Source organism: Dermacentor andersoni, chromosome 1 (assembly GCF_023375885.2).
Source record: "Dermacentor andersoni chromosome 1, qqDerAnde1_hic_scaffold, whole genome shotgun sequence".
Classification (NCBI taxonomy): domain Eukaryota; kingdom Metazoa; phylum Arthropoda; class Arachnida; order Ixodida; family Ixodidae; genus Dermacentor; species Dermacentor andersoni.
The window spans coordinates 232860911-232883185 of record NC_092814.1 but is presented as its reverse complement, the minus strand read 5'-3'; the positions used below and the strand labels follow the sequence as shown (position 1 = coordinate 232883185).

Below are 22275 nucleotides of genomic sequence, written 5' to 3'. Positions count from 1 at the left end.
TGTTCTGCTGCACTCTCTGCCGATATGGCTTTACCGGAACGGTCGCCATTTGATGTCCCTGGCTTGAAGAGTCTCCTCAGTTTTTGCCTGGGCAACACCTACTTATGTTTCGATAAAGCCATCTACAAGCAAGTCCACGGCACACCAATGGGTGCCTCTGTCTTGGTTACCGCTGCGAATCTGACAATGGAATGGCTAGAAAGTCGCGGGCTTGCTTCTTTCAGCCCATCACCAAGAATTTTTCTACGCTACGTCAGTGATTGTATTTGCATAATCAAGCGCTGCACTTTGGAAGCTTTCACCACGCATCTAAACAATCAAGTGGATTCCATTCAGTTCATGGTTGAGATGGTCACAGACCGGGAAGCGTGTTTCTATTTCCTCCCAAGCCCAGCGCTCGATCGCTGCGCCGCCATGCGCCACCCGCACGTACTACATTACTAGGTACTTTTTCGCCGAAGCGCCATGGCATGCGCCCTAGATGTATTTGGCTTTGCGTCCCTGGCTGTGCCAGGGCGCGCGGTGTGTTCGGGCCAGCTTGCATTCGCAAAGTTTAGGCGGTGTAGGTAAATTTTAATTCTGAATGCTTAAGCAATTGTATGCTTACCCAAAGAGAAAACCGTCCCTTCGTCCGTCCCGTAATAAGACGACCGCTTTGGAGATAGCGCCCGCAGTAGCGAACGAATTTGCCTTTGCGCTGCCTTCCACTTCAACGGCAAGGAAGCGGCAAAAACACAGAGCTGGCGTTGCTCTCAGTTAACGCCTTATTTTGCAACTTTCGCACATTGCTTTGAAGTTAAGTGGACCCGCGTTTCTTCAAGACTATGTAAGCGGCAAGAACACAGCGCGCGAAGCTATGAGCTGTTGGCACTGTTTTGTGGGCATCGCAGATTGCTTTCAGGCTGCGTCCCACGCGGCATTGACATAAGAAGCCGCCGCCTGACTACGTTCATGGCTCAATAATAGAGAATTTTAGGGCGTCCAGTATTCCGGCAAGCACGGGCGGTTTGCCAGGTGAACGGGGGCGTAAACGTCAGTGGCCAGATTGGTGGCGCCAGCTGTTGGCGCAAAGCTCAACCACACAAACACGGAGCCAATTGCTATATTCTGCTTAGCTGCTGGTGTAAATTTTGGACAGCGGCGTAATCGTGTAGACAATTATGCCACTGCCAAAAATTTGCACCAGCAGCGAAGCAGAATATAGTAGCTTACTGCAATTTTAGCTCTGTGTTTGTCTGGTTGAGCTCTACGCCACCCCAAGGCAGCTGCACCGCGCCGGCCGCTCACGTTGCTCCCGCCCATCCGGCAATCCGCCCAAACCACCCCCGTTTGCCGGAATACCGGACACTAAAAGTCTCCAATGGTTTCGCGCGGATGAATAAGGCACTGAAGAGCGATAACGACTTACAAAATGATCGGAACGGTCATCGGCGCACCTCGGGCCTCCACCTGCAGCACTTTGCTTGCGTCATCAATGCTCCTTGCACCGCCGTTGGCACCAGTTCGTGTCGCCACTGAGCTGTCGTTAGTAATGGCCTAATCAAGTTACATAACATTGGTGATGACACCATGCTGCGCGGAGATGAGCTAGTGGCACAATGCTTACACTGCTTACGCATAGTCTAACTCCCAGAGGAGTTTCTGCGAGAATTTTTTTTGTACCTGGACGTTTAATATGCGTCGTGTATGGCGCCAGCGCATTGCTATTGTTTCTGCTGGAAGAGAGATAGTGATGTCAATAAGGAAAGGAAGCTTGAGCGCAGCGATGATGTGACTCGTGGTGCGAGAAACTCTCCATGCCCCACGATTATCCTAGCGTTTGTAAATCGAGGCGCCTCGCACACCACGACCAACTTCTTATCACATCCCTTTATCCCCTTATCCAAACTGAAAAATTTCGTCCTGTGTTGCGTCAGCTTCCGCACGCAACTCTTATTTCGAAGCAGCTTAGGCGGCTTGTTTTGAAAAACCTATTTTCTCTTAGCGACAGCTGGGTGAGCAGATTGTGCGCCCAGGCATAACATCTCCCTAGTCCCACCAAGTACCTACAAGGATCTAGGGCGCTCGCCGTGGAGCTTTGGGGAAAAAGTACCTAGAAACGTGGTACACGCGAGTGGTGCATGGTGGCGCAGCAGTCGAGCGCTGGGCTTGGGCGTAAATAGAAACCCGCGACCGGGAACTGCCTTTTTCGGATGTATGAGTGAAAAGAAGCAATGGTGCGCTTTCTTTCAACGCTTTCAGAAAGAGTGCACACACTGGCCGGTACCTGAATTGCTTTTCTGTGCACGCTGGTGTTCACAAGAGGTCAGTCGTTGCCTCCCGGTTGGGCCATGCGAGCCACATTTGTACGAAACCTGAAGACCTACATTCCGACATGCAGACAATCCGGAAACATCTTTCGATGAGCGGTTACTCCCCTGCGTTCATGAATGCTAAGGAGCACCATTTGTTCAATCCTTTCCAAGCTGGCTGTGCCCGTCCGAAGAAATGCACCTCCATTTTACATGCCCGGGATAAGTGAGACATTATCACGCACGTTGCGTAAATATGACGTTGAGGTGGCTCACGTTCCTGTGCGCAAACTGAGGCATGCACTCGTTAGTGGGAAAGTCAAGCTGCTGAAGGAAGCCTTTCCTGGCGTTTACAAGATCCCCTGTGCGGATTGCGATTGCGTCTACGTAGGGGAGACGGGGAACTTTAAACAGTGGCTGTGCCAACATCAAAACGATGTGGATAAGAGAAAAGTGGCTTCAAATGCTTTGGCCGTATGCGCAGCCACGACTAAGCACAATATTAAATGGATGAAGTCTAGTCTAATCGGTCAGGAAAGAAATTGGAAGTCACGTCTGTACCTGGGGTCTCTTGAGATACCATCAACAGAACACACACTCATTCAAAACAAAGGAACCCTCCCCCCGTCTTAAGCACGGTGCTTGCACCACATGCTATAACCTATTTAAACAGGCACTTCAACCTTTTTTGCCCCGTTGTGAACAAGGCTTCCATATAGAAGCCGAAGCGTCTTGTCTTTTAATAAGTTTTACTTGGTCAGTGTACGTCTTTTTTTGTCATGTCTCATCCAGACCAGATAGGCTTCCATCAAACTCTCGATTACATGTGCTAGACTACGCATGTGTAAACCTTAGGCATTGGGAAATTCAGCACACCAGAATGAAAAGATGACACACTGACACACTATATATGTGCTATATGTATACTGTGAAACCTTCATATAATCCTAGGTGTCATCCTGGATTTTAGCACATCAAATTCGACCATCATATTACATTCAAGTGCCAAAGTTTTTAGTAGTACATTTTTTAAAAATATTACACAAAAAGTATCTGTAGTGTTTTTCATTCGTGTTATATCTGAACAAATTTCTACTTCACAGCCCAAAAAATTCACTGATGATTACAACACTCCTTAATGCGAAATTTGAGCGCAACTGTTATACCTGTTTTCATTTCATGATATATTGGCTGGAGTGGACAATCTGTCTTGTGTTGCACATTGCAAACGGAGTGAAGTGTGACGTGACTGCCTCACTAATGGGGAGGTCATGACAGGCAGCTCGTGGATGACACGTGAGCACGATTCACAGCAACCACCTCAGACAGACCTCCGCACATGCAGCACGTTGTTTCCTTATATGGTAACGTGTGACCCGCTTGCCGCATGCCATCGGTGAACAGACAACAGCACCCTCCTCTGGCATCATCTCGTAGCGGTCGTCGCAAGTGTCTTGCACGGCACTATGCTTTTCTTCTCACGCTTTTGCCGTACCCTCCTCTGCTTTCCACCTGATGGTTCCGCTGCACCCTCCTCTTTGCCTTCCTCTTCGCGCTTCTCTGCTCTCTCCGATTTTTTCATACCCCCCTGCGCTTCGCGTTCACTCTCATCTTTTGCTGTGCTTGTTCGCTTGGTTATGCCTTAGGACAATGCCGAAGCTCGCCCCAGGAATGGGCGCCTATGAGCTGCACTCTAAGATGCCCTTCATTTGGATTGATATTATACCTGCAAGATTCTATGGCATTTGTTTTGCTTTCAGCTTGCTGCCTTATGAGAGGCATAGCAGGCCCTCCCTCAAAAAGGCGCGAAGACCCATCGTAAGAAAACAAGAACAATAATTAGCCAATATTTTTGCTGGTATTATCGCTGCATAGTGAAAATGAAAGCATAAAAGGAACAATATTTAGTTCTAGCGTTTTATGTTGCAAATGGATGTTTGGATTTGTGGACTACATTCACCTTTAAAGGGAAAAACATATTCTGGCTTTGTAGTTTTTGTATACTTTGTGTGTACTTTATTGTTGGGTGAGACATTAATTGATATTATTTTGTGTTAGTTTTTAAACAGTAGCAGTAGTAGTACTTAGTAGTAGTAGTAGTAGTAGTAGTAGTAGTAGTAGTAGTAGTAGCAGCAGCAGCAGCAGCAGCAGTTTATTGCTTTTGTCTTCTTCTCTTGTAGAAAAGGAATGGGAAAGGCAATTGTCATTGTAGTAGTATTGCTTTTCTATGGACACCTGAACTGTTTTGCAGCCATGAAAAAGGTATAGGGTAACAAGGTTAAGAAGGGGGATAGTTGGAATAAAAGAGGTTGTAAAGAAAGGACATAGAAGGGCAAATTAAAAATGAGGATGCTGAAAAGTATAATGAAAACAACAAAAAATGTGTAAATAATTGCATGTGTTCACGCAACTTGTTCATGTTCACATTAGTTGAGGTGACAATCCTAATTACTAAGACAATAGTAATAACTTTGTCTTCTTTTCAAATATGCCAGAGTTTATTGTTTTGATTTGTTGTTTTTTGCAATAATGCTTTATGGCACTATTTCATTAATATATTGAGAAGCATCCTTTTTTATCATGATGTGGCTCTTTCTAAAATTCTGATGAGGACTTTTTGTGATTTTTTCCCCTGAGAAATTCCATAAATGTGTCAGCAAAAAAATTTACCATTTGTCTGTCAGAAACCTGGGTTGTGAATTTCTTCTGGAACCATTAAGGGGGCTTTTCATTGTCAGTGTTTAGGGTTAAAAAGTGGTTTTTAAAGTTTTGGAGGATCTGGCACCAGATATGTGGCACACTTGAAAATTCATCAGCATCAGGCCACAGAAGTGTTAATCACACTAATGTCATAATATCGGCAGCCTGTTAAATCTCAACTATATTGTTTGCTGAGATGCCAAGTGTATGAAATCTTTGAGCTGTTCGGGATGCAGATATTTTCACTCAACTGTATGTACAAATCTTTGGACACTGATAAAATGCAGCATGGAGTGGGCTAATAAAAATTTATTTTGGAAAAATTTGCAGCCTCTTCATATCTCTGTGCAGTGATTTATTGACATGAATGAGTGATGATTATACCACTACAATAACAAAAGCAAATATCAGTCATTCTTATAGTGGCAGTCTGATTCTCTACAGGATTGCTGTAGCAGGGCAGTGTCTCAGTAACTAGTGCTAAATTTTTTTTTTTTTTTTTTTTCATCGTGGATATGAATAAAAAAAAAGTTTCCTGGCTCCATGTCGTTGCTTTCTTGGCTGATCAGAGAACTTTTACTGCGACAGAAGTTAAAAGCTTGAAGCGGTTTGCTATGCTGATGCCATCATGATGATGGCCATCATCCTCGTCGTCAGGCTAACAAAAACAAAACTTAGTCCACTACCACTAAACTTCAGATTCATGTCCATGGGGCAATGCACATTTGGGAGCCTGACCCACTAACCACTGCTCAAGTATGCAGTTTTGGTGCATGGTAATTTGTTTTGAGTATTGTGTATCACACAGACTCTGAGAATGGTGGTGTCTGTGCATGTATTTTGGAGGCCACAACAGGCATTTACTGTAACAGACAAGGACAGCATTGTGCACATCGCAAGGAAATTGTTCTTAAGTAGATGGCAGTGTCCACTGTGAGAACCTCGTGGTGTCGCAGTAAATAAGTTCAGAGCTGGAGGAATCGCTGAAGTCTCCCAATTTTTTTTATCACTCCTGTGGATTAGACTGCTTGTTAAAGCACATTTAGTGACCAAAATTATTCCAGTGCCTCATAGCCCATCCATGGCTTTGAGACATATAACCCCATCAGTATATGTTATATATTTATGGGTATAACTAACAGGATGCTGTAAATCTTTTAACGATAAGATGACTATATGAATATAAAATTTTCACAGCGAATGTGTAATGGTTTTAACCCGAGTTCATTTTGTCACTAGTTCGAATACCTTACAATCCAAAAAAATTCCCCTTTTCACCGCTTGGCACATGAAAATAACCTCATCATAAGAGAAAAAACTGGCTTTCATAGTCACTGCACACGGATTTAAATTCTGGGAGACAGTTTTAGTGATAAACTTTCATACGGGAAAAAGTGGCCCAAAAGCCTATATAGGGGAGTGATGTAAATAGTATGGAAGAGGGAAAGTGGAAAAGATTATTGGCGACCGTCAATTCCCACCTTGTGTGCAAAGTGTCAGAGGAACAGCAGTGCGGCATGGGCTCAGTCATCGTTGTTGAGTGTTTTACATTCCTTGGAGGTATTAACATGTGGCACGAGGTATTTGTGCCTCATGTAGTTGTAGTAGTTGGAACACTCCCGAATGTATTTAAATGTCAGTCAAGTGCCTGTGTGGCATGTCGAGTAGTGACCACAGTTTTAAGGGACTCCTGTAAGTCGTTGGCTTCGCTGTCAACTTCCATTCTAGTGTTGTCTGGTTCCTCGCTCCCATAGCTATCCAAAGCATTATGGTATGTGCACTTCTTGTAGCCACACCTTTGGCGAACATGTCTTCTGTCAGGGTGTAGCCAGTGTGTGCATTATCATTTAGGACATGGGCATTGTGTAGTAGGTTTGACAGTAGCAGGTGGCCTTTGGTTGAGGTTTGCGTTGCAAGAGCACTTTTGTGCTGCTTGGCCGCACTGAAGTGTGCAGCCAGATATGTGCTATTCGGTGTGAGCTGGACAGTAATGTTTGAGACAGAGCACTCTGTTGCCTAATACTCAATCGTTAGCATGCCTATGGCCTTGTTACTGGCACTGCACACAAGTTCTGGTACCCAGTCCATTCACACATCCTGAAGTCATGGTCACTGGGGAACGTACGGCTTTGAATCTTTGTCTCCAAGTACTGTACAACACTTGGCATTCCCGCAAGTCACTTAAAAGGATGTTCCTGTTGTCAGCTCACGCAGGCCTTCTACAGCCAGTTCACAAATCTTGTTGTTCCGTCATGGTGTATCAGTTCTGGTTTCGCTTCTGCTTATGCACCATGTGGCACTTTCATGCCATCTTCCCGATACCGCATTGTATATTGTGGAGAAGACTGCACACAGCTCAAGTTGTCCAGGGAAGGCTGGGCCTGTAGTTATGACTGTACTATCTATGTATTGCTGGGGTGTGTCGCTACCACCAGCTTTGCTCATCTAAAGGTCAGGTTCCTTGCTACATTTGTGAACACCATGTTCTCTGCGCAATCCATATGTGAGGCTCTCCCTTTGCAATACGCTACCAACGTTTCAAACAGATGCTTAAATCGAACCCCTGATGCCGCAGGCACAGCGGCGTGATGTTCAAACCGTACGCAGGCTTCTCTCATGTCAATGCCAACTGCATTCGAGCACCTCTACAACGAATGTCTTTACAACGGAATGACTTGTATAATGAAGAAATAACTCTTCCCCTTTTCTTGTGTGAGCTGTTGGCTGCGCCACCTTTACAATGAAGTGACCTGTATAATAATAATAATAATAATAATAATAATAATAATAATAATAATAATAATAATAATAATAATAAATTATAGGGTTTTACATGCCAAAACCACGATTTGATTATGAGGCACGTCGTAGTGGGGGACTCCGGAAACCTGGACCACCTGGGATTCTTTAACATGCACCTAAATCTAAGTACATGGGTGCTTTCGCATTTCGCAATAATCTGTGTGTTCTGATATTGAATTTAAACCCTCTGATATTGACGCATGCACAACAGGAAGGTGAAACCAAAAAAAAAAAAAGTGGAAATCTAGTTGCATATTTCAGTCGCAGAAGAGCAGATGAGCAAATGCGATACATGCACATTTTATTTCCTTTTTCAACTTTCTGATTGTTCTGAATACTGTTACACTGTCATTACCTTCATGTGCCTTCTTTCTTCACGACTGAAAAATGATAGAGCTGAATGTTTTTTGGGAGACTGATTCTCATTCATCTCATTCAGGCAATGCAACAGTGTCCAGCTGCCATAGCCGTTCTCGTCCATCCGACCTGAAAGCATTGGCCAAGATGGCTGACATTGTGATCACAGCCACTGGTGTGCCAGGGCTTATCACTGCTGATATGATCAAAGATGGAGCCTGTGTGATTGATGTAGGCATCACAAGGGTGTGGGACGAAGCCTCAGGCAAGACAAAGCTTGTTGGAGATGTTGACTTCCCTGGTAATAACATATTTAATGATTTTTAAGACTGCTTTTCCATTGCAAACAATTGGCACTTTCTTCCCCTTCTCATGCTGCCACCTGACATGCTGCTTGAGCAGCCATCAAGTTGTACTGTCAACTGAAGTCTTGTTTAGCATGCATATCTGGCGTATATCCATGGCACTGGGTGCCATTGATTGTGATTGCACTTTAGCTGCCCAAAAGCTGGTTTTAAAGCCACGATGCCACTCACCCTGTCAGGATGTTACTCTACTTTCCTAGAAGAAGATAGATAAGCACACTGCACCGTCTTGAAAGAGGTTAAGCACCTATAAATAGGGCCCTTGATTTTTGGGTAAAACCCAATAATTCCCTATGTTTGCATGCCGAACAAGTTTTTTTTTTTTTTTCAAAATTGGGTCAGATTGAATTTCTCCCTGAAGTTTGCCCTTTCATTAAGGGTAAGAATAAATGCAGGTGTTAAAGACCATTGAACACTGCCCACCTTGTGCGAGCAAGTGGCCAACATGTATGATATTAATATTGATCATGTATGTATATGATATATGCTTTCTTTTTCCTTAACCGTTAAGCAAACCTCTGAATATACTACATATTCAGTGCCTACCCATTTTGAGCGAACGGAAGCTTGCTGCCCTGTTATTAGCCCTGTTTACATGAACATGACAATGGCACATCACATTGTGCTTCCCGCAGGTCGCATACATGTAAATGGCGTCAAGGCAATAGGAAGCAAACAGAATGCTGGTGTTACTCTGCGTTGAAAATGGTAGCTGTGACATTGAGAGGACATCTGCTGAACTATGTTATGTTCAAAGAAGGGTGGCACAATTTTGTGCTAGTTGGCATTCCATTGATGCTGTTGCAAGAGCATATGATGCAATGCAGTAGAACAGGACAATAACAGACAAGGAAGAAAGGCTCGACAGTTATAGAATGGGCGCAGAAATGCTCAAATTGCATGATAATGTACAGTCGGCCACAAAAGCTTACGGGCCACAGGATCTAAAAAAATTTTCAATTCCTGAGCAGCCTGTTGCGGTAGCCAGTAAAACTGTATATGACAATATTGTTAGCATTTTCTAGTCGAGGCCTGAAATGCAAATACCAGGCTGTGTTGTGAGGTTGCGGAGATATTCAAGTTTTTCTCAGATCTCATTGTCCGTCATTTTTTGTGGCCGGGTGTACATCAACAAGGGCTTAGACTAGGAAAAGCATGTCACCTCTTGTGAAGCATGCTCATGTTCACTAGTATAATTTTTTACCTAGTTAAACAAAGTGCAGAGAATAAGGTAATGAAACAATCACCAAACATGTCTCTTTTAGTTGTTTTGTGCATGTGGTTTCTTTTAAAGGTATAAATAGTTCCTGCCAATGACGATTTGTATAGATAAGTTTGTCACATGACTTACAAGTAGCTCTCTTTGCCATTGCATACTCCTGTGAGTGATTTCTGTTGTTTAAAGGGGCCCCGAACCACCCCTCGGTCTTGGTGAAATAAAATAGTCCGCGGGTATCATACGCTGCTGTGAACATCTCAGCCAAGTTTTGCTACCATACGCAGTGCGTGGAGCTCGCAAGCTGATCGCGAAGTCACCTTTCTGTCAAACGCTCTCTTTTCAACAGAAGGCCCTGTCCTCACTCTCTCCTAGACGCATTATTTCATCATCGGACGCACTATTTCGTCATTCCCTTAGACGGCTGCTTTTGGCCGATAGCCAACATCAAGCTGCGGTTGGCTACATGGCGTAGATACCGCGGCCACTGTGAGGTGCCACCACGAATCCACTGGCTAAGCGCACTACGGCTCGCTGAGGACAGCCGCATTTGGCTTATGTTTAGCATACCATAGGCACCAAAGGCAGAAGTCGTGGTGTCTACGTTAACATCCAAAATGAAATTTGAACTGCGCACCACGGTGACATTTAGAAGGCGGAGCATTGTGGGCATGCCCCACTGCGCCGTGGCCGTTGCAGTGCGAGGCATTGAAGAAGGACCGGGAGCACAGCGGAGGCTGTGTTTTCCAGTAACTTCGCTTCTGCTGAATGCATTTAAGTACTTTTTGCAGCAAACTATTTCTGAAATAGCCTAGTTTCACTTCAACTGCTTTTCTCCACTTCGATTAAAAGTGGTTTAGGGCCCCTTTAAATATGTTTGCATCCAAAAAAAAAAGACCGTTGCCTGTGTTAATCACTTGTGAAAATCGCCATGAAGACCTGAATTTTGAGCTGCCAGACAGCAAAAACCCATTTTCTCTCCAGTTTTCTTCTTTAAAGATGGCACTCATATTTTACTCCCTAAATTAAAAAAAAATATTAAGCCCGTAAATGAAGTACCCTACCTATACTAATACCCCTGTCACACTGGACATTTTAATGTCATTCGAATCGAATAGCATTAGCATAGAATGATATGATTTGGCTGCTACATAGTGATATTTAATGCCATTAGAATCGAATGACTTCTGCAATCAAATGAGCTCGAGAAACTCATTCGACTTTGCACTTGAAGTGAACGTATACTTCCTACCCCAGAAACAAGGCAAAATGTGACATTGAGCATTCATATTTTGAGAAGCATTAATGTAAAATGGTCATTAATTTTGCTTGGTTCAAGGCATCTGTCATTTTAACTAGAGAAAAGCTGCACGGCAGGCTGTCACAAGATGTTTTTACTTTCCACCTCAGTGGCATCTGGCCGCTGTCGCTTTACTAGTCAGCCATACCGTAAACAATCGTGTGTCTGTGTGCATGTGTGTTTTCGCTGTCTGGAATGGCATCTGCATCTATTTCATGATTGAGCCTCTTCCTCGTATTAGTATGCTTTTTTCACAATGCAAAGCACACGTAAACTAACCGCTTCACCTTCTGCAACTGAGCGTCGTCATTCAGGGCTGCCATGTCAGTCATATTGTTTGTCTTCAATTTATCGACTAGGGCTACTAAGCTGGCTAAGCCTTGTTTTGGCTTATGGTGGCCAGACGTTATGGAAATAGAAGGTTTATATGTGTATTATTTCAGTGAAGCGACACCTCATATTTATATTAAAATAAATAGATCTACTTTTCAGACACACTACACATACCTTGTTCTACTTTTCTCACCAATTTTTTTGCAGTGATCGCCATTGATATCATGACCAAATGACATTAATTTTTCCTCTGTAGCACCACCACGGGTAGAAGGCAATCGTTGCACTGAATGTCATTCGAATCTAATGACATTAAAATGTCCAGTGTGACAAGGGTATAAAATGCCCTGTGGCCATCGCATGGTGCCACCAGTGCTTTAGTGAAAAACACCACCAGTTCATCTATGGCATGTGTAGAAAGCAGGAGTCAAGAGAAGAAGCACAGGGCACAAAGTTTGATTAGCAGTCTTGCCGTGGTTTTAGAAGGCTTGCAGTTAAATGACGTTTTTCACATTAAATAGTAGTAAGGCTGCTACCAACACAACTGATTGAATGTACACATGATCTAGGTATGCAAAGGAGACACTGAATGTAACGTCAACGAAATATTCATCTCATGAACAAGCATAACCCTCTATGCCACAAAGCATGCTCACCCATTGGGACATGTTCTGTTTGTCTTTTGTGGCCATCAGCCATGCCTTGCTCAACACACCTATTCTCCTGTGATCACTGAAGCTAACTGGCATTGGAATCACTTCTTGTTAAGTAGACTGCTTCAGAGTGCTGAGCGCCAACAGCTCCGCTTCTATGATGGAATACCTCAGGCTATCACTGCTGATATGAAAAAGGATTAAGTTGGTCTGATCGATGTAGGCATTACTAGGGCACGGATGTAAGGGTTATGGTGTTCATAGCAAGAAATGCGCCTCTCCTGAGCCCTTTGCAGACACCTTTGTTTCTTGTGTCTTTTGCATAAGTATTTGTGGTATTGATTTTTAAACATGTAACTGCTTTCAGAAGGCTGGCACAGGTATTGTTGAAGCATAATAATTATTTTGATTTCTCACTGTGCATTTAGGTTGCCTACTATAAAAGTCGGATTTCATATGACAAGCTTTGATGGCCATTCTGAATGCGAATACAGTTCAACCTTGATATAACAAACTTGAATGTAACGTAATGCTTGATTTAATGAATGATTTACCTTTTTATAACATCTTGACCATAGAACACCATGTATTTTGAACGTCAACATAACAAAGTGTATTTATACATGATTTCAATATAACGAAACTTCACTGCCGCTGCAAAAAAATACCAAAGCACTAAATGGAAACTGGCATGGACACAGATGATTCAGTGGTTGAATTACATGCAGCTGCTTGCAGACGCACCTCTCAAATTGCGCACCGCGTGACAGAGCGTTGCTGCCGAAGGGAAGCAGAGTGATAGGTCATGTACCATATAAAGTTCAAGTGTGATGATATCCTGTTGCACCCCACGTGCGGTATGCTGTGGCTACAAGGGAACGCGTGTGAGGGGGAGCAGAGAAGGATGCAGGCTTGGTGCACACCATCTTTCCGTGCGAGCAGGGAAGGGAGGGGGCGAATGCACAATAGACAGAGGGGACAAGTGACCACACATCTGCTCCTCTAGGTGGGCTGTGGCTGTGCACAGGTGTCCATGCTGCGGAGTGCATACGTAGTGTTGTCCCACTGCAGACGACACTATCAGCCGCAGTGGTGGAGTGCATGCAAAAGCTTCACAAGCTTTGCTCCATACTGCCGATGTGAAGATATCGTTGACACGACACAAAACTGTATCTTTGGTCACCAACTCTAAAAGTCAACAAAATGAAACATTCTTTCTAGTTGAAATTTGTTTTTTTTTTTAGTTTGCCCAATACCTAGGAAAGCTTTATGACCCCTTCTGTGTAAGAAAAATCCGTTGGTGACTGTACTTATTTGCATAAGAGGTTGAATTTCAGCATTACAAAATTTCTATATAACGAAGCAAAGTGTCGATTTGACCGACTTTGTTACATTGAGGTTTAACTGCACAATTATTACTTCAAATTGCCACTGAAATCAAGACTCAATATACTCATAAACCAGCCAGCTTCCACGTGCTGCATGTTTTGCACTCGCTATTCGAATTCCGATTGAGGGACAGGCAGCAGGAGAACAGCAATGTAGAGAGGCAAAGCATAGCAAAAAGACTGAAGAGACCAGAGAGGCTCTCATAGAATGCATGGTGAAATCATAAGTATAAAGTTGCTGCTAGTGGTTTTGCTTTGCTTCTTGCTTCCAAGAAGCTTTAGCAGATAGAGACATGTAGTGTCATTGTAACTGTCATGATGACAAGGTTCAAGTTCACCTGGCTTGCGAGAGGAACATGCTCAGCACCCAGCTGTATGATTGTCATCTTAGGGGATTCCTGAGCCATGGTCATCATGCCCATGTCCATGGCCAAGGTGGCTCCAGCAATAAATGTGGTGGCTCATTGCCACTCAGTTGCCACATAATTGGTGACCACAGACAACCGAACTAGCGCTTAAGCAATACACTCATGGCGTCGGCAACTGTGGCTTTATGTCCCCACAGCTCTGTCATTTGGTTTGCACAAGTGGAGGCACAGCCGTATGTCAGTGGCATGTCATCACAGCTTTGGCATTACCAGCTCTTCAAGACAGAGATACTTACCAACGTTTCTTTCTCGGCTCGACTTTCCACTGCTAGACGAAAAGATAACTATGGCCTCAAGAATTCCCCCTTCCACTTCCTCGGTGTACCAGTGCACTCTCATTCAGTGGCTCACTCTTTGAAGAAGCCCCTCTACTCTTGTTGTACTCTTCACCATTTGTACAAGGGCAAATCTGAAACTCTTTGCCCCTGTTTTTTTTAGCCAAATTATGTCTGTAAATGCGAAGTAAGCATATCCGTTCCCAGTGGTGGATCTTTCTTGGAACAGCTCACCCTTATTTGCCGGTAGCTTTGCGGCATGGTGCTGCTGTCAGTTGTCGAAGATGGTGGTTGTGCTTCAAACGTCCACGGAGTACAAGCAAAAATATGTGTTTCGTTTTTGATGGAGCAAGGGACGAACGCCCATCGAAATCCACAGGGGAATGCACCCACGTATGGGGAAAGGTGTCTCGCTTTGAGAAGTGTGCGCTGGTGCTGTTGTGAGTTCGCAAAAACCCGTGAACACTTGCATGACAATGACCATTCGGGGAGGCCGCCTGCGTCGCTGACTTACGACCAGGGCATCTCAAATTTAGTGCTGCGATGAGACAAATGTCTCAACCGGTGGGGGGGGCTATGTGGAAAAATAGTATAATGTACCTAGAATAGTACTTATATTTGTGTGCCTTATTTTGGCTAATAAAAGATAGAGGCAAATACTTTCTGATTTGCTCAAGTACCTGGTGAGCACTGCATCACCGATGCCGAGTCGACTGATGCAACGACGCCAAAGGAGCCATGATGTGGAGACAACACGACCACCGCGCATTTCTCATCACGTTCACCTCTGAAAATTAACAACCTTACGCTTCACTGCTACCCCTGTCAAGTCCACATTTGGGCAGCTTGCTATAAATCACTCAGCAATGACGACCATATGTCAGCATCCATGCTTACCACTGTCACTGTATGCACTTATCCCGCTTTCTGTGGCATCCGTGGTGCAAACACTGGATATGCTACAACTGCTAGCAGTGCCTTTGCTATGCTAGTGAGATCACAAAGCAACACCATGCTGAGACTGGTCTACCTGCCATGACATCCCCTGCGCATCCACGCTGCATCAGCCTCATTCCCATGCTGCCTTTGCCCTCCAATCCCAATCGCAGTTCACCTCCACTGTCTCAGCTCGCACATCCGAAGGCACTGGCTTGATGCTTGTGCAAGAAGATGCCTCCTCAACTCACACAAACATGGCGCTTGAAACCTCTTGCATACCACAGTTAACAGCACCACAGCTTCCTGTTGCTTCACTGGTGCCACCTCCACTGAACCTTTTGCAAACACCTTGTCAGATGCTGCCACCAGGCACCTTGGTAGCACGTACCCAAGAGTAATGCTGCATCAATCTTCCCAAGACCCACTAACGTTCTGATACCGGTGCCGTGGCTACATTCATTGAACAAGCCCGGTCCAGTTATCACAAGCTTACCACCAACAACATACGACAGCCCACTTTCTGTCGGGTGTCACAAAGAGGCATGCATTGCCAGATAGCATACGTCAAGTTTACAACAGCTGCACACAGTATGGCTATCATTTTCCTTGTTTATCTGGAGCACCAAAGTCACTGCACCTCTATTCACGATCCCACTGCCACTGAGACCTTGTCCACTGCTTCATTCCCAAGAGCCCGACCTTGGGCGACAATCGCATGCATTCATAAGCCACACTTATCCTGGCATGGATAGTCTTAATCACATGGACATCGACCCACATTGAAATATAGCTCTTCTAACTGTATATGGGGTTCAGTGTTGCCTCACATTTTTCTTTTTATCCATAGCCCATTCCTTCCTGTGTTCGTACTGTTCTCACCCTCTGTCTTACAAACAAACTTGTTACTCTCCTGACCTATTAACAAACTTTTTGCTTCCTTAAGAAACTAGCTTTACTCACATTCTTTTTTACTGCATGAACTCTTAGTTTGTGTTTGGTGGGGCCCCTGTAGTACAACTGAAAGGATGGTGAAGATACTGTAACTCTAATGACAGCAAGGTTGGAGATCACCTAGGTCGTTAGGAGAACATGCTTGGCACTTGGCTGGGCAGTCGCCATCTTATGGGATTCCACAGCCGTCACCATCATTCCTATGTCCATAGCCAGGCTGGCTCCCACAATCAATATGGCAGCTTATCACCACTCAGCTGCCGCAGATGCTTGTAATGTAAAGCATTGTGGATGTTTTCATGTCAGCAGATTCACTGCTAGATGGGTTGCAGGTGGGTCATGGCAGTGATTCTCCCTGAGTGTCTGTGCTTGGCTTTGCTGCAATGTGCAAGTGACATCTTTGTGAAATATCAACAGAAGGTAAACATTTTGTTGCTTGTGATAGGGCATGCTGTGGCAGAAATCGAGACCTCAGAAAAGGTGGCCTCAGCGAGTGTGTTAAAATGGTGAGATGAAAACACAGCTATGAAAATGCAGAAATGTGCCTTGAGAATGTCTAGAGCCTCAATATTTTCGCAAACAGAGCTTTAGTAATCGAGAAATTGAGGTAAATGCAGGACAAAATTAGAGGTGCCCCTGGAACATGACGATGATGACGAAGGCACTCCTCATTATATGATTTTTAGAGAAAAGTACTCATTGACGTTACCCTTGGCAACAATGCAGGCGGTCGAAAAGTTTCATTTTTTCCACTCTGCACAGCCCACGCTTTCATGCTTCAGTAGTTTGGTTATCGCATAGTGCTGCACTGGTTTTGCCAGCTCGCAAGACTCTCACAAACTGCAAGTGGCAGAGAATGTCGTGTAGATGTGATGTCGCAGGATTCCCAAATGGTCCATGCCACTTGACCAAGAGTAGCTGCAGCGGCATACCCAATGCCCTGTCATGGCTGACTTTCTCTGTGGCCACATGTTTGAGTTTTGCCCATAAAACCGTAGCGCTGTCTGTCGGCCTCCATTTTACTCGCAGACGGCAGTAAGGGCGGTGATGGCATATGCAACATCACCACACCCCTCTCAGGGGTGGGCTATTTGAATTGCACTAAAATTATGCAGACCTTTCAGACACAATTTTCGCATCAACTAAGTGTTTTCTTGGCATGAAACAAGTGCTGCGAGGTTTTTGGAACGGTATTTTCATAGCCCTTGTCGACTTACTATTTGCCTTTAGTGTCCCTTTAAGAAATGGGGACTTTTTAAACCATCACCAAAGACAGTGCTCATAGCATGCACCCAGCATTTCTTCTCCAGAATGTTGTCTGCTTCACATGCCGTGGCTGAAATTCCCGCTACTGGTGGTGCTGTTCACTGTGCTGTCTGGCACCATATGACAGCTACACAGTGCTTAGGGTAAATCAGGAATGCCCATTCATCGGCACTGGAGATAGCCGAAGCAAAACAGAAAAACACTTTCTGGCTTCGTCACTAATATCAAATGATGCGTAATATGAAACCCGAAACAATACAGAAGATGGCAAGTGTAGTAGAATGTGGTGCTTTAAAGTGAAGCGTTCTCTGCCTCTTGCTTCGACTTTTCCACTGCTGCTGCTGTTGCTGTCTTGCACGCTGCATTGTGAGGTGATCTGTATTGTACGGAGTTCAGTGACATTGCAGTGAATGGTCACATGAACAACACTATTGGTGCACTGTACCATCCTTTAAAACCAAAATCCTTGACCTAGAAATCCATGACTCCACAAGGGGTGTTTGAATGTGAAATTTCCTATTCGAATCAAATACAGATATTATCAAAAATTACTTTCAAGTATAGAATCTAAATGAAATGAAATATATACGTTATTTCCAGTCTGTTTCATCAAGAGGCTTATTTACATTACACAATTCATGCAATGTCATTCACAACTATACATCTATTCAACTGAGGAGCTTGTAAATTATAAAAAGCTGTCTAAAGGTAGGCGTTCTTGTTGAATGACCGGAAAATATTCGAAATAAGGTATCTGCAACAAGAGCTTTCTCAAGAACTTCAGCCCCCCCGAAATTTTTTCGTGCTGTCGTGCACCACCAACCAAAACAACGCCCAGCAGCGGAAATCATTCTGGATTTTGTCTAGAATGCCTTTTTCACGCTCGAAAAGACATAGAGATTCCAGCGCGAACATTGCGAACTCGGGCTGGATTTCGTGTCAATGCCAATGCACCTGGAGTCACATAACGCAAGGAGCTCCATCTAAGCACAAAGTTTCAAGGGTGTTTTGATGGCAAGCAGGCTCGTCGCTGCATCTTGCGGAGGCCACGGAATCTACGGAGCGTGTGGATTTCAATTCTGAAACTTAGTGGGTATAAAGTTCTCATATACTTTTGATGTGAAGAGTGCATTGACATTTCCAAAGTCATGCTTTAGATTTTCGATTCCGGAACTTTGTGAGTTTAATGTTGTTATAAACATTTCATGCCAAAGGTGCATTCAGTTTTCTAAAGTCGTACATCGGACCGTACGACGAGACAAGCCAAATCAACACACTATCAGACAAGTTGACAAAGCATGCAGCGAGGTCCGATGAGACGAAGCTTTTGTGGTGGTTCATTTGTGCCGTTTTCTCACAGAAAAGAATATAAAACTTTTTTTCACCTGTGCCAAAGCATCCGTGTGAAGACACTAAAGCCAGCAAAGGTAACTGCGTTGTTTTTTTTTTTTGTACTTTGTCTTTATTTGCGAGGACACATTGAGCCTCTTCAATTTTCTTGTTCTCTGGCTGCCAGAGCGCATGCGTTTTCTCGTGTTGCCCCATCCACCGTGCGGCCACTTTGGTGGGCATTCATTTTCCTCTGGCCGAGTGGATTTTCACCTGCCAGAGTTTTCGACGCTTTCCGGCTAGCAGATGAGAAAAAAAAACAATGGTCGCTCGCCACCATCACTGTGGGGACTTGACAAATTGCAATGTGCTCGCTGACCGCAACCTCTCTGGAAAGTCTTGTCTTGCCGGTGCAGGATACTCAGCAGTATGCGTATGGTTCTCTGTGGACCAAGCGTCTCACGTTTTCTTCGATATTCCTTCGGTAGCCACGTTAGGTGCCCAAAGTAGGCATTTGATTGTGGACAACATGCTTTCCGTCAGGTTTTTTCATTTCGGTGCCCTCGCCCCACAAAAAAGAAAAAAAAGACATAGTTGCAGCTCAGCAAATTGTCGCATGGTGAAAGTTCAATTTTGTTATTTCTTCTTTTGTGGTAACTGATGAGCTGCAGGACGCTTCAGTTCTCGGATACTCTTATTATATTGTTACGGGGATGTTGGGAGTATAGAAAGACTGTATTTACAATATATATATACAAGATGGGTTAAAGTAGTTAAGGTGGCTGACCACCAACAACAGGCAGCAGCCAGCGTCTCGCGATCTTCTTCTTCCTCTCTCTTCTTTCATCCTTACGTAACAGGACCCCGGGTGGTGAAGCGCTGTCTCGGCGCAAGGTAGGCGAAGAATTGCGAGTGAAGTATGGCTTCAAACACGAAACATGCACGACGTCAACAGGCGTTTGACTTGAGGATGCATCAAACTGTAGCGGCGAAATCTCGTAATTTACGTTGTTAACTTGACGTAGGACTTAATAAGGACCTGTGTAGCGAGCGAGAAGCTCCTGGGACAGGCCAACCTGATGACATGGTGACAAAAGGAGCACCCAGGCACCTGGCGCGAACTTAAGATCGCAATGGCACCGGTCATAACGCTCTTTTTGTACATGCTGCAAGGCTAATAAACCAGATCGGGCGACTTGACGTGCCATGTGAGCGCGATCGATGACTTCACGAGTGTACTCAGTTGCAACACATGGCACAGAAGGGAGGATGGTGTCAAACGGCAATGTGCGGTCACGACCATACAAAAGATAAAAGGGTGACTATCCTGTGGTGTCATGTTGGGACGAGTTATACGCAAACGTCACGTAGGCCAGCGTGGCGTCCCAGTCGCGGTGATCGTTGGAGACGTACATCGACAGCATCGCTGTGATTGTTCGGTTGAGACGTTCCGTATGACCGTTCGTTTGTGGGTGCTAGGTGGTGGACAGCTTGTGCTCAGTGGCACAAGAGCGGAGGAGGTCGTTGACAACTCGAGGCAAGAACGAGCAGCCGCGGTCTGTAAGTAACTGTCGAGGTGCACTGTGGAGGAGAAAATCGACGACGTCTGTTGCGCAATGAGCCGGCAACGCCTTATTTATCACCTAGCGTGTCACGTAATCGGTAGCGACGGCGATCCACTTATTCCCTTTAGTTGTCATCGGAAAAGGGCCAAGCAGGTCACGGTTCAGAGGCAACTTCAATTGGATGGAGTCGTCTGACAGGTGGCAGGGGAGGTTTCTTCCGGCGCTGACACAAAGAATAATCAGCGTCATGCGCGGTCATATGAATGAAAATCTCCAAGGTGTCCCACCGTCGGTGCATCGTGAAGCTGTTCGAGAGTGACAGATCGCAGATGACGAGGAAGGACAAGGAGCAACTCAGGGCTGTCAGGGTTGATGTTGTGATGGTAGAGGATGCCGTCATGCAGCACGAACATGCGGCATGTGCCATCAGTGCGGCCAGATTGCACTCCGGCGATAATGGACTGTAAGGATTCGTCGCATTGTTGTTCAGTGCGCATGTTGCTCATGTCAGTAAAAGCCATGACGCAGGTCATCGGATCATGCTTAGCAGGATCAGGGTGATCCACGGGGTGACGAGCGAAGCAGTCAGCGTCCTTATGGAGGCATCCAGTTTTGTAATTGATAATAAATAAAAATTCCTGGAGCTGCAAAGACCAGCGATTAAGCCATCCTGTTGGGTCCCGGAAGGAAGACAGCCAGTAGAATGCGTGGTGGTCTGTAACGACCGAAGACGTGCGGCTGTACAAATATTGCCGGAACTTTGCGACAGCCCAAACTAAAGCCAAGCACTCCCGCTCGGTGATGGAGTAATTTCTCTCAGCAGGGGACAGCAGGCGGCTGGCATAAGCTATCACACACTCGGTACCAATCTGTTGATGGGCGAGAACTGGGCCGATGCCATGGCCGCTTGCGTCAGTGTGGACTTCGATCAGTGCAAATGGATCGAAGTGGGCAAGTATGGGAGGGGTGCTCAGAAACCCGACGAGAGCGGTGAATGCGTGAGCCTGCTCCGGGCCCCATGAGAACGGCATGTTCTTAAGAAGATCTGTCAAATGCCGAGCAACGTCGGCGAAGTTTTTGGCGAAACGGCGAAAGTAAGAACACAGGCCGATGAAGCAGTGCACGTCAGAAGCAGAACGTGGCACAGGGAAACTGCGTACAGCGCGAACTTCTTCTGGATCTGGTTGGACACTGGATGTGTCAACGAGGTATCCCAACACGGTAATCTGACGGCGCCTGAATTGGTACTTCATGGAGTTCAATTGGAGGCCGGCTTTTCGGAAGACCGCAAGAATGGCAGTGAGTCGGGTAAGTTGGCTGCCGAATGTGGAAGAAAAAACAATAACATCATCAACGTAACAGAGACAGGTTGTCCATTTGTAGCCTTGCACAAGAGATTCCATCATACGTTCAAATATCGCAGGAGAATTGTAAGGCCAAAGGGTATGACTTTGAACTGATATAAGCCATCCGGCGGGATGAAGGCCGTCTTCTCGCGGTCCATTTCATCAACTGAAATCTGCCAATAGCCAGATCGAAGATCAATGAACGAGAAGTATTTAGCTCCGTGCAAGCAGTCTAAGGCGTCATCGATGCATGGTAGTGGGTAGACGTCTTTTCGCGTGATCTTGTTTAAGTGGTGATAGTCGACAATAACATCATTGCATAAACAGGCCTGCATAATTGCATAATGCATAATTTATGCATAATTGCATCAACAGGCCTGGAGTGTGGCCTGATCCCGGTGACCAGAACCGGCAATGCACTCCCTCACCAGAGCAGGATTGGCCACCCTGGTGCAGTACTTGGCCACAACCTCCTATATGAACACAACAATCAAACCCCGGCCCTCAGTCCCCAGCAGCTGCGAAGCAACTGACCACGGCGGCGGTCAGAACTGCGACGCTGCAGAGGGTGCTAAGAATCCCTGGCTCCGGACAGGCCGCCATTGGAATATGAACCTGGCAACGTTTAACGCTAGAACGTTATCTTGTGAAGCGAGTCTAGCAGTGCTATTGGAGGAATTAGAGGGCAGTAAATGGGATATAATAGGGCTCAGTGAAGTTAGGAGGCCAAAAGAAGCATATGCAGTGCTAAAAAGCGGACACGTCCTGTGC

At 45.2% G+C, this 22275-nt stretch overlaps 1 protein-coding gene across 2 annotated transcripts in view; it reads left to right on the top strand.

Moving 5' to 3' along the window:
• The window catches only part of Nmdmc (NAD-dependent methylenetetrahydrofolate dehydrogenase), a 68021-nt gene that overhangs the window by 26353 nt on the left and 19393 nt on the right, over nucleotides 1-22275 (top strand). For both annotated transcript variants that reach the window (XM_050196726.3, XM_050196725.2), the window contains one exon: nucleotides 8233-8451. In XM_050196726.3, coding sequence (XP_050052683.1) covers nucleotides 8233-8451 — 219 coding nt within the window. The remainder of the gene's footprint in view (nucleotides 1-8232; nucleotides 8452-22275) is intronic.